This window comes from Haplochromis burtoni, unplaced genomic scaffold (assembly GCF_018398535.1).
Source record: "Haplochromis burtoni strain Fernald_Lab_line unplaced genomic scaffold, NCSU_Asbu1 Contig_9, whole genome shotgun sequence".
Lineage (NCBI taxonomy): Eukaryota > Metazoa > Chordata > Actinopteri > Cichliformes > Cichlidae > Haplochromis > Haplochromis burtoni.
In genome coordinates, this window is record NW_024582370.1 from 4814738 (window position 1) to 4830549 (window position 15812).

Sequence of the window (15812 nt, forward strand, 5' to 3'; positions counted from 1 at the left end):
GTTCTTAAACTTACTAGTCAAGACAAGTTTGACTGTCTGGATACTTAAAGAGGAAAATCCATTTCTGAAACAGGTCCCTCATCAAGCAGACGTATGGCGTGCACTGAAGCTTCGTGAGTGACTTCCGGGGAAGCCAACAGGAAAAGCGATAGCTCTGCTCAGAATTCTAGACCAATCAAATTTAGCCTTGGACGTGGCTTGTTTGCAGAAAGCTCTTCGATTGGTTCTTGCTCTACGTGGGCGTACCTAAGAGTCTCAGTCATGTTTAGATGAGAACGAGGAAGTGGAAAACGAGCAAGGAGGAAATCTGAAGGAAAGGACTGGTGTGCGAGCTCGACTGTCATTTTAATACAGTTACCTTACAGTTACTTTGCCCACAGAACACAATGGCTGAGTAAGTCCTTCACTTGTTTCTTCTTCTGTTGTGTCTTTTTTGTACAAAGTCGGGGCAATAGAAAGGTTATACCTACTAGTTGAGGTTCTTTTGTTTTTCTCCTTTGCTGAGAGTAATCTTCTTTAGTAGTTAATGCTAACGGTGCTGTTATCTGACCGGGGTCAGCTTTAGAGTTTGGTAGAAATATGTGTGGTCTGTGCAGCACTGAATTGGGTGATGGTCGCTATGGACTCTGGGAAATTAAAGGGATCTTCGGAGTGAGGACTCTGAAGCCCATGTTTTAATTTACTTGAAATAAAAATACACTGGATGACTTGAGGGATAGTAGACAGAAGGCTGTTTTGATAATTACCCTGAAGCCAGACTATCCGATCTTCTCACCAGTGATGTGATTCTTATTTCCTCAGAGCAGACATTGCACTAATTGGTTTGGCCGTCATGGGCCAGAACCTCATCATGAACATGAATGACCACGGCTTTGTGGTAAGTTGATGCCTCCTGTGTGTGTTGCTGCTACTCCCTGCATAACCTGTTCCACTTTTCTTTCACTCATTCAATATCTTTCCAACAGGTCTGCGCTTACAACCGTACTGTGTCCAAGGTGCATGACTTCCTGCAGAACGAGGCTAAGGGCTCCAAGGTGATTGGAGCAGAATCTCTGGAAGACATGGTGACCAAGCTCAAGAAGCCCAGGAGGATCATCCTGCTGGTCAAGGCTGGACAGGCTGTGGATGACTTCATTGACAAGCTGGTGAGCAGTCAGTCCTGAACTAGGCCAAAGTTTAGAAACTGCATCCAACCTGCATATATTTATTGGGTTTGTACTAAATCTGTTAATTCTCAGGTTCCTCTTCTTGAGGCTGGGGACATCATCATTGATGGTGGCAACTCTGAATACAGAGACACGACAGTAAGTCATAAACATTCACTGTGGAGCAAAACCTCTTTATTTCAGAGTATATCACCATAGCTCATGCACTTCTATCCTATAGCGGCGTTGCAAGAGTCTGAAAGAGAAGGGCCTGCTGTTTGTTGGCAGTGGAGTGAGTGGTGGAGAGGAGGGTGCACGCTATGGACCCTCACTCATGCCTGGTGGGCATAAAGAGGCCTGGTAAGTCGTCAGCTTCATTTCATGTGTGTTAAAAATCAGTGAACATTTATCAATTGCAGAGTGTAACTTAATGTTTATTTTATAGGCCATACATAAAGGACATCTTCCAGAGCATCGCTGCCAAAGTTGGAACAGGAGAGCCTTGTTGTGACTGGGTGAGTGATGTATATTTAATGTTTATTAAATATATATTTGTTTTTATTATTATGCCAAATCATCTAACAAATATTGTGTGGCTTGAGCAGGTTGGCGATGAGGGTGCGGGTCATTTTGTGAAAATGGTCCATAACGGCATTGAGTATGGAGATATGCAGCTGATCTGTGAGGCCTATCACCTGATGAAGGATGTCTTGGGTATGGACCATGATGAGATGGCAAAGGTGCGCTTGTTGTACTTCTATGACACCGCTTTCACATTTGTCTGGCAGTATTAATTATGTAAAATATAAAGACAATTTGTGTTTTTTGATTTTTTGTTTTGTTTTTTAAGGCTTTTGACAGCTGGAACAAGACTGAGCTGGACTCCTTCCTGATTGAGATCACAGCTAACATCCTTAAATACAAAGACTCTGACGGTAAACATCTGCTACCCAAAATCCGCGACAGTGCTGGACAGAAAGGCACAGGGAAGTGGACGGCCATTTCAGCCCTCGAGTACGGGACACCTGTCACACTGATCGGTAAGAGGAAGAAAGGAGGCTTAAAGCAATGAACTACTCATAAAGGCTAGTGTCATGTACCAATACTGCAAAAGCCACTTATCAAATTACCCTTTAATGATCAGATTTCTTGGGCTTATACTTTGGATCTGTCAGCTGACAAACACAGCATTGGCTGTGAGCTTCTTTTAGAGAATGTGATCAATATGTTGTTGCCTGTAAGAAGCTTGAAGGCTATTCTGATGGCCTGTGCATGTCAGGTGACATAAGGGGGATTTGGCTTTGGTCTTTGCTGTGACTGTATCATAGTCTGTTTCATAAACAGACCTAAATGAGAAGCAAGCTTTATATGATTAACTTTAAAAGCATGCAGGGTAAACTATATGGAAAATGTATCCAATGTACCCACAAGTGAGATTTTTTTTAAATTGCTGTGTTTGCTTGTTCCCTGTCTGTGTTGGATACCCTGCTGTGATAGAGAGGGATGGGTGCAGAATAAAAGGCTTCATTGTGTGAGAACTAAGCCCATCAGGGCGAAGCAGCATGCACAGGAGGCGCTCTCACCCAGCAGGGATCACATTCCTCACTAGGACAGTTTTTACGTTATAGAGCAGTGCAGGTTTTAGCAAGTCATGCTGACCCAACAGGTTTGTTTTTTTCCTACTGTCCTCAGTTAGTGGCAAGGAAACGATCCTCTCTAATCTGGGAAACCTTGAGTTTTGTCTGCTGTAGCTTTGGCACGCCTGCTTTACCAAACACTATTGCAAACACTGCTGAGTCATGCTGTCGCTCGAGCGTTGGCTGATAGCACAGGGTCGCTGTGACTATCAGCCTGGAAATTCTATGTAATGCTTTGTCATTTTTTGAGATCTCGGGAAACCTAAATTACTATTTAAAAAAGAAAAAAAAAGCTGGGCAGTTAGTTTATGTGACACTCAAAGCGGTGTGTGTAGTATATGCATTTATGCTGTCCCTCTTCTTTCCTCTCCCTTCTTTCATCCTCTTGTCTCCCAGGGGAGGCTGTCTTTGCCAGATGTCTGTCTTCTCTAAAGGATGAGAGAGTGGAGGCCAGCCGCAGCCTGTCTGGGCCACAGGGGGTCAAATTCAGCGGCAACAAGGCTACCTTCCTAGAAGACATCAGAAAGGTAAAACCCACAGTAAATGCATTTACTCTAAATGGGCCAGTTTAGGGCAGCATGCTACAGAGAGGCCAAAGTAAAAATGTTTGCGCACCCTTTGAGATTAACAGGTATCAGAAGTGATGAATAGACATTTTAAACACTGAAAATAATATGAAAATTGTTATGTTTTCATTTGTCCAGGCCCTGTATGCGTCCAAGATCATTTCCTACGCGCAGGGATTCATGCTGCTGCGCCAGGCAGCCAACGAGTTTGGCTGGACGCTCAACTATGGTGCGATCGCCCTGATGTGGAGAGGAGGCTGCATCATTCGAAGGTACTTTTGCCCTCATGTGTCCACACAGCAGAAGTTTGCCTCACTTCCATGTTGTGCAAAAGTTTCAACACTGTTGTCCAAACAGTGGGGGCGAGAGGCCTTGTTAAGAAAGCCCAACAAAAACAGAAGTTTTTGTTGCTTAAGATTTAAGAACATTTAAGTTAAGCTGCAGTTTAAGTGCAAGAAAAACCTTTTGCAGTGCCAAAAGGTTTTAAAATTGCCTTTTTGTCATTGCGTTGTGTTGTAATGTTGAAGTGAGAAAAGAGAGGAACAAAAGGACTCTTCCCATGAAATCATATTGAGAGACAAGAATGAGGAAATTGTGATTGTGACACTGGTTTACTTTGTGTAACCTGGCACAGTTGTTGCGTAATCGCACATTTAACACTCATAATTTGCAGTGTACAGTCACCAGCCAGCTAATGGGGATGAAGTTCTCAAAGGGCATTGAACTTTGTTTAAATGGAGTTTTTATTACAGTATGTCTGGAGAACATTAACACTGCTTTTCCTCTTCCAGTGTCTTCTTGGGTAAAATCAAAGAGGCTTTCGACAGGAACGCCGAGCTGCAGAACTTGCTGCTGGACACTTTCTTCAGTAACGCTGTGCAAGACTGCCAGGTATGAGGAAGTGGTCAAGCAATAACCTGCAATCACCACATTGACAAAGGCACAAAAAACAAGTTATTTCCTCTTTTTTTTTTAAATATAGAAAAGGAGTGAAGCAACAGTACGACTTGTCTTGTAGTCACCAGCCCTCTGGTTGATTTGTGATATAGTGGTCTGGGTTCCCTTTACATTAAACTGATGAACTAATTCAAAGTGTGTGAAGATGATCAGAATTGAATCCATCCCAATAGACCCAAGTACACAATACATTTTTTTTCTTCTTCTCCCCCTCCCACTTTACAGGTTTTTCCTTTGCAAGTTTTGCAGTCATAGTGAGTCCTGCAGAATTTGAGCTGATGAAAAATGCTGCAGTGATTGTTTTGGTTACCAAAAGCCTTGAGATGACCTCTAATTTATGACCAGATTCACAGTGATTTAATTTGGTCCTGTAAACAAACTTAATTATGTCTTCATTCTGTTTACTCTCCTGCTGTAGGAGTCATGGCGCAGAACAGTCAGCACTGGAGTCCAACATGGCATCCCCATGCCCTGTTTCACTACCGCTCTGTCCTTCTATGATGGCTACAGACATGACAAGCTGCCTGCTAACCTTCTCCAGGTAACACAATTCTGGAAACGGTCACGCCTCCACTATAGGAGGTGTATCACAATAAAAGATCCCTTGTAGCTCGAGTCTTGTGCTGGAATCTATATGCTATAAAATCCTTTTTTCATATCGTGAATCTTTTGGTTAAAATATTTTAAGGATTTGCAGATTTTAAAAAGGTAACTGTATCTGGCTTTGTTTTTAGGCTCAGAGGGACTACTTTGGAGCCCACACATATGAGCTACTCTCAAACCCCGGTCATTTCATCCACACCAACTGGACAGGTCATGGCGGAAATGTCTCCTCTTCATCCTACAATGCTTAAGGGAGATCTTCACGACACCCAAAAACAAACACGATGGAAGACCGAGGATGAGGGGACGTTATCAACAAGTGAAGATTTTAAACATTCCATCTTTCAACTTTCCACCATCTAGGACCCAGAATCTACTTCAACCAACTTTTTACTTCTCACAGAGACTTGTTGCGGTTATATTTATCAAGAGGTGGAACAATAGATTATGTGCACTGTAGACACCTCCTGTGTATTTTGATGTAGTCGGAGGGGATGTGTGACTCCATCTCGATATTACACAGGCCGCCAGGATACTGTTCCACAGTCATGTTGGGCACGGGGTCCACGGTGTTAACACTGGATTAAGGTGAACCCTTGCACTGTGCTGTGTTAGGCTAAATAAAGATTTTCAATCCCTCTATAATTAGCTTGAATGGTCCTTAACTGTCTGGATGCTGTAAACAGGATTGAAGTGTGTGATACTAAATAAGGCAACAAGTTCCAGAGGACCGTGATATATAATCGTGACCTGCATTTTAAAGGCAAAGACATTCTGATCTACATAACCATTTAACACTGACGAAGACATAATTTATAAAACAACTTTATTTTAAAAACCACCAAGTAGCTCCACATGTCTGATACGGTGGAGTTTTACACCACATGACACTCCTGACGCAACCCTAAAGGGGATGTGTCTCCGGTGGGAATTGAACCAGCAATCTTTTGCTTGCCAAGTGAATGCACTGCCAATTCCAGATGGTAAGAATAATTCAAATCTGTAACTACACGTACCGATCTGTATCAAAAGAATATCAAAAATATTAACAGGTCACCACAGTGAAATGACAAATAAACCATTTCATGTGTTGTCTTTTCAGAGGTTGTCCAGCAGGTGGCCCTAAGACCCTGACACATTTCTTTACACATGCACAAACTCATGTTAACACTATTAAATCCTTCACTGTTTTAGTGGACACCAACGTGGAGACTTATTCAATGATACTGTAGCATACAGTACAATAAACTGTGAGACAACACAATGTTAGGTATGCTCTACAATTTAAATAACATGGGAAAAACTGACTTCAAATACAGCAGGTCACTATAAAAATTACAGCACAAGTTCAAAGACTCATTTAAAACTCAGCATCACAAGTTTCCCTAAGGTGACATTACTGTAACTGATTTAAAGTATTAAGATGCTGTAGTGTCTGGCCTCCATATACTCATACATTACTATAATACGGTGAACACAACAGCATCATTAAACCCTATCCTGGGTCTGGACTGTTTAGGATTGGCTTTGAAACCTTAGAAACAATTCTTAGATAAATAAACCGCTGTTTATTGGGTAAACTGCTCATCAATGCAAATAGTTAATCAGCCAGTCAGATAGCAGCAAATCAATGAATGCAGGCTTGTAGATGTGGTCAAGACAACCTATTGAAATTCAAACCAAACATCAGAATGGGGAAGAAAGGTGATTTAAGCGACTTTAAACGTGGCAGGGTTGTTGGTGCCAGACAGGATGGTCTGAGTATTGCCAAAACTGCTGATAGAAGTAGATTTTCCTGCACAATCATCTCTAGGGTTTACAGAAAATGGTCTGGAAAAAGAAAGTAACAAGTGAGCAGCAGTTCTCTGTTGATATCAGAGGTCAGAGGAGAATGGCCGAACTGCTCGTAAGAAGGCAATAGAGCGGCCAAATAACCACTCATTACAACTAAGGTATGCAGAAGAGCATCTATGAATACACAACACCTCAAAGCCTGAAGGAAATGGGCTATCTCCTGCAACTCCCACGTGTCTTCAGGCCTTTAGCCTAATTTTTTAATCTGTGCTTTCATAAAAGCGTTATTTTTAGACATTTACTACTACTGGAGAGAAGAGACGAGGGTGTAAAGCCTGTCAAAGTTTTTAATATTTTGTCTTCAAAACTGGAAAATGGCCAAATGTCACTGGTTTTCATTTAGCCAGCTCCTCGTGAGCACTTATTTGGCTGGAGACGTTTGTTTTAGAAAAAATGTGCTAATTGTTTGAGTTGCAGAAGGTCGTTTTTTTGGCAAGACAACGGCTGCTGCAGCAGAAGTAGTTCTCAAAGAAGTGCTTAAAACAACACTTTTCCAGAGACAGTGGGCGGCATACACAACATGAAAGCATGGAGTTGTATCAGTGTTTCAGGTTGCTGGTGGTGTAATGTTATTATAGAGTTCACTTTAGGCTCTTTAGTATCAAATGAGCATTGTTTCACCTTATCCACAGTGTACCTAATGGCTGCTTCCATTAGGATATAACCCTATCACAAAGCTCAAATCATCTCAAACTGGTCTGAGCGAGTTCACTGTACTCAAATGGCCCCCACAGTCACCAATGCTCAGACAGGAAGAGCACCTTTTGGATGCAGTGAAACCTATGAACCTACCTATGAAGCGCCTTGAGGCGACTTTTGTTGTGATTTGGCGCTATATAAATAAAATTGAATTGAAACAGAGTCAGATCCCGGATGTACATGTCAGAAACCTGCAGCAACGATGAGCTGTAATCATGTCAATAAGGACCAAAATCTTGAAGGCTTTTTCATCACCGTCCTGAATCTGTGCTTAAAAGACTTAAAACATTTCTGAAAGCTAAAGGGGGCCCGACACAGTACTAGTAAGGTACATCTAATGAAGTGAGTGTGAATATTCAACCTCCTAAGATCTGAACTCTTTTAAAGGTAATAATTTTTAATTTCTCTTTGCTATTTGGGCTGATTGGGGCCTGATGAAATTACCTTCATTTCCTGTACTGGTCTACAGTTAGCTGCCCATTAGAAGCATAAAACACCTTCTCACCTTAAACACATTCAACTCTCCAGAATTACTCACCTCAGTTTCTACGTTCATAAAGTGTATTTTATAACTATCTTGATTTAAAAAAAAAAAAACAACAACCCAAAAAACCAAAATGTAATCCTTTAAGCACTTCAGGCTTGTCAGGAAATTCCCAGCCGCTCTAAAAAGAGTCTTGTGCTAACAAGACTGCTTTAACTCGTACAGCAGTGATGGTTGTTGTACCTGACAGGAGTGTGTCACAGCTGTTATTACACCTGCTGTTAAACAGTAAACAAAGCCTCGCCTCAGTGCACCTGCGCTGCAATAGCTTTGGTGATTACCATATTGATGTTAACATCAGGCTTTCATTTGGCCATCTTGGGACGCTTCAAAGAGCTCATTTGACTCTTCATGTCAGAGCTTTGATCCTGAAAGGGTACACAGCAGAACAAAAACAATATAAACTCCGTCATTTCAATGCTTAACTACATATATGCACTTCGAGTACCATAAACATGCAGCTTTATTATCAGAGCGAGGCTCGCTACAATAGGGCCTTGTATTCTTAATGCGGCCTGACGCCATGCAGGGGTTGCATTAGAGCACAAGAGGCTGTTAGAGCTCAGTTAAGGCAGTGCAGGTGCAAGATGACACCTCTGAGTCATGTGCAGACAAAGCAGGCACCAAGGAGACACCAGACAGAGGTGATGACGATGCAGGAGGAGGAGGACTGGATGACGGTCAACACAGATTTTAGTCAAGATCAAACCCCAAATCAGAATCATTTCTATAAATCATTTAAGACACATTAAAAACAGCGTTTTACATACGGGTCCAGTGCTGAAAATTTATGTGGTTTCATGGGCCCTTAGAAAGCAAGCAGCTCAGTAATTGTGCTTGTGTACTAAAATACTGGCTGGCAAAGCTTCGTTAGTTAATTTTCTTAATTTAGTTTTTAAAAAATTCATCTTTAGAACTTGAACGTTTATTGTAGTCAAGTACATTAAAGTAAATTACAAACTGGTTATAATGAAAGAAGTTATCACACAATGCAGTGGTGGCTCATTGTTATTGAGATAATACAAATACAGAAAGTCACAACTCTTAAGTGTTAAAGGCTTGAATACTTCTGCTTCGTGACATAAAGCAAATTGAATACAAGTACAAAACATAATGATAGATTATGCTTTCTAAATGTTGTGTAAAATTTCAAAATTACTTATAGGAATAGCAGAACAGAAGAAACAGCTTTGAACTCTGTGCTTACATCACAATAAATCACAAAAAACCATAAAAATGCGTGGGTACGTGGAGAGAGGTTTAATTTGGATCGAACTGATGTCAATTGGAAGTGCGTCACGCTTGAGGGTGTATGAATGAGGCTGCAGGGCTTAAAATATGATCTAACTAACTGAGACTGAGTGCAGCAGGTGTAGTAAGAGTGAGATTATTTTGTCTGGTACGTCAATATTACGCTCCACCAACCACTGACAACCTGGGACTGATGGAACAAGAGGTTTGGGCGTATGCACACTTGGTTCTCCACTTTAATTTAAATTATAAAAACAAAAATCTAGGTACAATTTTGCTTGCAACTCATATGAAAATACAGAATTTTTTCTCATGGACCCATTCGTTTAATTCAGATAAACAGTCCTGGTGCATACCTCTGACAATACAGCAGAGAGCACTCTCAGAAACCAGACTGCATCCTGGAAAAGATCAAGCTGAGACAAATTCCTCTGGAAAACCTTTGCAACCTGCTTGCAGTGGGAGAAACCACATTAAATCACACTGTGAGAAAGGTTATTCTCTATGGGGAATGTGTTCATGGCTGTTATGTTTAAGATCATGGCTGTGTTATGTTTAAGCACAAGGAAAATATTTAAACCCACTATCTTGTACTTCTGGTATTATTGCAGAGTAATTCTGAGAGATGTACAGACTTCTGTTATTCATTTAATTTTTTAGGTAAAACTTAAACTGATCTGGTTTTGATGCCCTTTTTCAGTTCTTAAAAAAAAATCACAATTTCTGCATTTATGTACAGTTTTAATGAGCTCATCTCAAATAATTTCACACCAAAAATAAGTTTGCAGAAATCTTGTCAGACAGCCCATAAAAACACATGGTTTCCACACATTATTAAAAGCAATTTAGAGTGTAAAAGATTTTAGATAAAAGTTGTTTTGTTTTTGGAAAAAAACAACAACAACCTGCTTTTACATAAATACATTCCTGATTGTCAACTGATGATTTGTACGTTTAGTTTCATAGTAGTCTTGAGTGTGCAGAGAAATTTTCACAAACTCTTACAGCCGTTTAAAAATGGAAAGTATCAACAAATTTTAATATATGAAGGGGATGTGAGAGTCCTGTCCAACAATCAGCAAAAACTGTACAACAGCACCATCATCAGGAGGGAAATATAAATTACATCCACCAACAAAGACTGTAAAAGTCTGTTTATATAGTCAATCTTCTATATACATTATATATGAGCTAGCTTTCTGCAGGATGCTAGAGCCGTTTTAACAAAAAGACTAAATCTGAATTGTATCCGTGTTTTCAAATAAATCCTAAAAAGAGATATGGATTAAAAGCAAGGAAAACTAAAGATTATGGCCTGAAAAAAGTCACATTTTATCTACATTGAGAGACCACAATGATTAAAAACTCCAAACCTTTATTTAACAATGCAATACTAATATGTCAGAATACAATGTGTGAATTGCTGCTGTTCAGTCAGTTAAGTCCCTTTGATGAAAAAAAGAAAAAGAACAGCCAGGTGATACATTTCAGTCACTTAACAATCAAGGTAAACAGAACTAGACAGCTTCCTGCTACACCGATATCATTTTTAACCACATCAAACACCCGACTGGTTAATACTTTGATGTCAGTGACTGTTGGGAGACAAAAGAATAACGTGTTTACTGACAAACACCCAGTTTTAGAAAGGCAAGACCTGTCTCACAGATTGGGGACCAGACAAAGGAATGATCGCTGCCAAGCAGCAGGTGTTACTTTCGTCCCAACTGTGACATCTTTATGTATGACAAAAAAACCCAAAAATACCTTGATTGTCACAGAGTATGGTCCGCTCTAAATTTGGTGGTCCAAGGTTTCTTGCAAGTGAGGTGAAGAAGATCCTTTTCAGGATTAAGGTTCATTGTGGTTTGCACCGGCACACCCAACAAAGGCTTCGTCTTCCACGCAACTGACTCCAACCTTCATTCAGACGAAAACCTGGGCTTTCCGTGTCCGAGGTCCCTATACATGTGAATTAAAGTGTTGGCAGTTCAATTAATGTAAAGTAAGTTAAAAATAATTGACTATCAAGAGGGCATTATACCTAGTCAAATTCAATTTTATTTCAGACTTCCCTTTATTCACAAAACATAGAAAATGCATTCGTAACCACTTCAAACACAAACTTTCAATGGGAACTTGTCAAACATTCACCACATCAACTTCTGAGCTCGCTTTCAAACTTCAGCACTCTTTCAGTGTCCCGCAACCCCACCCACCCACACAGACTTCACTAGCACAAGGTCACATTTTCACACAGAGAGGGTGGTAACAAGGAGAAAGTAAAGCACACAACCAGACACAGCATTCACGTCAAATCAGATAGCAGGAGAAGGCTACAAAAGGATACAAATACTCATAGCACTTGACATTTCACTGTGATTTTAAAGATTTAAGGTTGATAGAAAACAATGAGAGAAAGAGACCGTAGGGATCTCGAGATGCAATAAATGTCCTTGTGATGGCCATGGTGAACACACTCGTACTGGTTTCTTCCTCTCACACTCGCACAAAGCCACAGGTTCTTCTCAACTCTCGCAGGCATTTGTCTCTTTTGAATTAAAAAACAAAACAAACCAAAAGAAAAACAAACAACAAAAAAAGAAAAAACTCCGCACCAACAGTCCTACTCACACCGCTTTCTTTCATTTCGCTCTCCCGTTCGCTCACTCTCACTCGGGCCAACACCAATCCCACTCACTGATCTCAAAAAGTGACAACAGCAGACAAAATTTCTATATCCCAAAAATTAAAAAAAAATTAAAAAGGGGGAGAGGAAAAAAAGACAACACCCACCGTCTAATACAGTATATGCAGAGTGAAGCTGTGTTCTTGGATGACAAAGCATTTACACATGGGAGGAGGGGAAATGATACTGAGATCTGTCGAACATTGCTGCCAATGAGGCGCTTCCTCCCGGGAAATTGGGAAAGAGTTGGTGAACTGCAGAAGAGATTTCCATGAAGGCGTTTCCAAAAGATGTCAAACAAAAACAAAGATAAAATCAAATGCATACATACATATATATATATTTATATGTAATTATAGAAAGCCCATCATTTCACAAGAGGCAATCAGGGGGCTCTTGAGATACTCGTGCATGTTTATAAATTATTTTATCCTGCATGCACAGTAAATTTGTGTAACATATTCTCAAAAAACAAAACCAGGTAGTGTGGCAGCTTCCACTAACAAACTACACTTCTCACCCATTCAATGCATGACTACGTAAGTCACACACAAGTATAAATTTCCTCTTTAACAAAATAAAAGGCAGTGTATTTTTTCTTTTTTAAATAACATAATATCTAAGCCATTCCCCCTCATATGTATACTTACCAGGTCAGCCTTATAGCAACAGAAAGAGTTAGCTATCTACATTCCCCAACTAGAAGACTTAGACTCCATAGATGCACCAAAGCCAGAGCTGAAGCCGCTGCTGGAGGCCGTGTTAGTGCCCGCAGCCCAACCAAGGCTAGCTGAGTTTGGGCTGCTGTAACTGGTGCTCGCAGAGCTATAGGTCTGGTCTCTGGTTGTAGTGGCTGTGCCTGCCGTTGTGGTCAGACCCTGCTGGTTAGCCAGCATGCCCATCATTCCCCAACTGCTCTGCAGCGCTGCCTGAGCGGCCGCGACCATGGCTGGGTTTAGACCCAGAGCCCCGAAGTTAACCCCTCCGCTACCGCTGCCTAGTCCACCGCGATTACTGCCATAGCCCTGATTGAACCCACCAGCCCCAAAACGCCCTCGATCCATCATTTGCCTACTATTATTGTGTTTGGGCTCAGCATTGGAGATGTGCACACTGACACCCTTGATGATCAGGTCCTCTCCACACAGAGCTTGGGCAACCTGAGAAAGAAATGAGTTACTAAGTCTGTGCATCTCTTTTTTCTTACAGGTAAATAAATACTCCGTACACTATAAATACCAGGTATCATGAGGTATTTACAGTATAAATCTGTAATTGAGCTCTCATGTTTTCCACTACTACACCAAACTTATATGCATATAATTACTGACATTATAGATTTTTGTTTTATCTAAACATACATATTAGGTCTTTCTCACTCTTCCTGTATAATACCATCTACTCATATTCAAAGCCCGTCATTTAAGGTCACTCTTACCTGGTCATCAGCAAATGTGACAAAAGCAAACGCCCGGAAAGGTTTGGGAATGAAGACGTCTGTGACTTCACCATACTGCATGAAGTACTGCCTCAGATCATCGGTTGTCATGTCCTCTGTGCAGCGACCAACAAAGATTTTACGGCTGCGCATCGGCTCATCGGGACATGCCTGAAAGGAAGAACGGGCACCACCATTTCATTTTAAGTCACGCTGCTCAACAATCCAGATTCAGTTTTACAAAAGCTAATCAACATTTGTAACCTGTGTTAAACGTTTTTTTAAAAATCCACTGCAATGACTTTAAAACGCCAGCTTGTAAGTGTGGAAACCCAATCCTTATCTGAAGTGAATGTATGTGAACGTGTGACACAGATCAACAAGCAGTAACAGGTGCTGTAAGCCTACATATAAACCTAAAAATGAATTTATACCAAACCTTATTCACTGAAGAAATCAATTTCTACCAAAGCACTTCTTTGAGACACGGTAAAAATCGTGCCCAACCCACCTTTGAATTGGGAAGTTTACAGTCACACCATCTCCCGTCAATCATGTGTCTCTGAGCGATGACTTTGGTTTGCGTCTCGTAGTCGGTGAACCGGACGAACCCAAAACCTTTTGAATTGCCAGTTTTTGCATCTCTCTTCACCTGAAAATGGGCGAGGTGAGCAAATTCATTAGTACACAAACAAAAGTCATACCCTTGTTGCGCTCAATGTCTAGAAAAGAACTGAGAAAACATTCACAGTCACATGACACATCAATACCTGCACCATGATGACCTCTCCAAAGGTACTGAAATAATCCTTGAGGTCTTGTTCTGTTGTTTTCCATGGCAACCCGAGGACAATAAGATCTGATGTCTTCTGAAAGCCCCTTTTAATTTTCACAACTGTGGCAGCGTCTATTTCCTCCATCTTTCTTTTGTTATCTATGAAGAATAAATAAATCATGCCAGTGAGAAAAAAAGCAATCAAAAACCCTTGTCTTATATATTTACAAAGCTCCCCTAAATTAAAAAAACAAACAAACAAAAAACCGAAATACAACTGTGTTTACTATTTCAATAACATGTTGCCATAACAGCATCAACTAATCTGTTATAATTTTCCACAGTTGTCACAACCTTGCTGCAGGATTTGATCACATTCAGTAAGCAAGCTATTAAATACAGAGCTTTAATCCAGTTCAGTCACCTGCCTCACAATGTTTTTTTGTTGGTGTCATTTGTGTGTTTTTTTTAGACCAATCTAATACAGTAATCTCTCTTTAAGGTATCTTTTGGAGGCTCCAGTTTGTGATGCTGCTGAATTTTGTAATATAATACTACTGTACAGTCACAAACATTTTTATACGAGTTAAAATACAGCGCACACGTTTAGGTGTTGGGCAAAGCAGCTTCACTACAATATGAACAACACCTTTATGTTCAAATTTGGACCAATCCCGAGCATTAAAGCGTTAATTGTAATACGATGTATTGGTACTTTTAACTAGTTATAGTCAAATCAACTTAACAGGCAGTTTGTGGGCAGGGTTGTCAATTTGCTTACATGTTTATAATGACACAAACACCTGGCATACCTTTGGGGTAATTGACAATGTACACTAGGTTTCCCCAGTCGTTCTCCGGTGGGTGCAGGACACCCTCCACAAGCCGGACTCCCCTCATGCACTGGGTCTCTGGGTTTCTGTATCGCAGCCCGCAAGCCCCTGGAAACTGCGCTGCTACAGATGACAGCAAAACAGTGCCATCGTCCTCTGACGGGATCTCCATGGGTTCTTCATTTTCTTCCTCAGCCACCCGAATGTAAAGCTCTGACATGGTGTCCAGGATGGCTGAGCTCTGGTCCAAGCACGGTCAGCTGAGAGAGCTCAAGTTATCAGTAAACACCGGAGTGGTGCGAGCGGATCTGCCCCTGGCTTTTAGTTTACTTCTGTTAACTGTGCGCGAAGCTAATGTAACACAAGCGCAGACACGCGAACTGCGCGAAACAGTCACTCTGCGACTCTTTCGCGTTTAACAGCTGGTGGCATGAAAGCCGGGACGCTTTCTTTGCCAGAAATGACACTCGTAAACAAGTTAGCCAGCTAGCCACTGAGCTAGCACACTCAAGTCAGCTCGAAAAATGAATGGCCGTCCAGTTTTACAACGCGCTGTCAACAAATACACGACTCCTCCTCGTGCTTACGAGCGCGTGGCCGAAAATTGTACGTCAATAACAACTTCGACGAGTTATCGAGTTCGACGCAATTTCACCACCAAAGCGAGTATATCAATACAGCTGCACGCGGCTAACCTCTTTTAACCTCAAGCTAGCTAACAAAATGGCTGCTGATGCTCACCTTGTAAAGATGACATCATCGACTTGGGAGGGTGCACTCTTATTTGTGGGGCTGCCAAAAAATTAATTTGAAAACGTTTT

General features: G+C 41.1%; 2 protein-coding genes across 4 annotated transcripts; one reads left to right on the forward strand and one right to left on the reverse strand.

Annotated features, from left to right (window-relative positions):
- The first annotated feature begins 248 nt into the window (after window positions 1-248).
- pgd (phosphogluconate dehydrogenase) lies at window positions 249-5553 on the forward strand. Its single transcript, XM_005914965.3, has 13 exons — window positions 249-394; window positions 802-877; window positions 966-1145; window positions 1239-1304; window positions 1387-1505; window positions 1591-1660; window positions 1751-1885; window positions 1996-2185; window positions 3179-3309; window positions 3487-3620; window positions 4140-4239; window positions 4724-4846; window positions 5040-5553. The coding sequence occupies exons 1-13, from the start codon at window positions 387-389 to the stop codon at window positions 5157-5159; spliced, it is 1452 nt and encodes a 483-aa protein (XP_005915027.1). The 5' UTR covers window positions 249-386; the 3' UTR covers window positions 5160-5553.
- Window positions 5554-10610: 5057 nt separating this feature from the next.
- On the reverse strand, window positions 10611-15705 carry tardbpa (TAR DNA binding protein a). Of its 3 annotated transcripts, XR_315335.3 has the most exons (7): window positions 14971-15701; window positions 14154-14317; window positions 13895-14035; window positions 13384-13554; window positions 13021-13105; window positions 12053-12199; window positions 10611-11218 (listed from the first exon to the last, which is right to left on the reverse strand). XR_315335.3 is itself a non-coding variant. In XM_042228572.1 (6 exons), the coding sequence occupies exons 1-6, from the start codon at window positions 15209-15211 to the stop codon at window positions 12105-12107; spliced, it is 897 nt and encodes a 298-aa protein (XP_042084506.1). In that variant the 5' UTR covers window positions 15212-15701; the 3' UTR covers window positions 11298-12104. The 3 variants fall into 3 exon arrangements, 2 of the variants coding, with proteins under 2 accessions (XP_042084506.1, XP_005915033.1); XM_042228572.1 differs by lacking the exon at window positions 10611-11218 and having other exon boundaries at window positions 11298-12199; XM_005914971.3 differs by lacking the exon at window positions 10611-11218 and having other exon boundaries at window positions 11298-13105; window positions 14971-15705.
- Window positions 15706-15812: the final 107 nt, after the last annotated feature.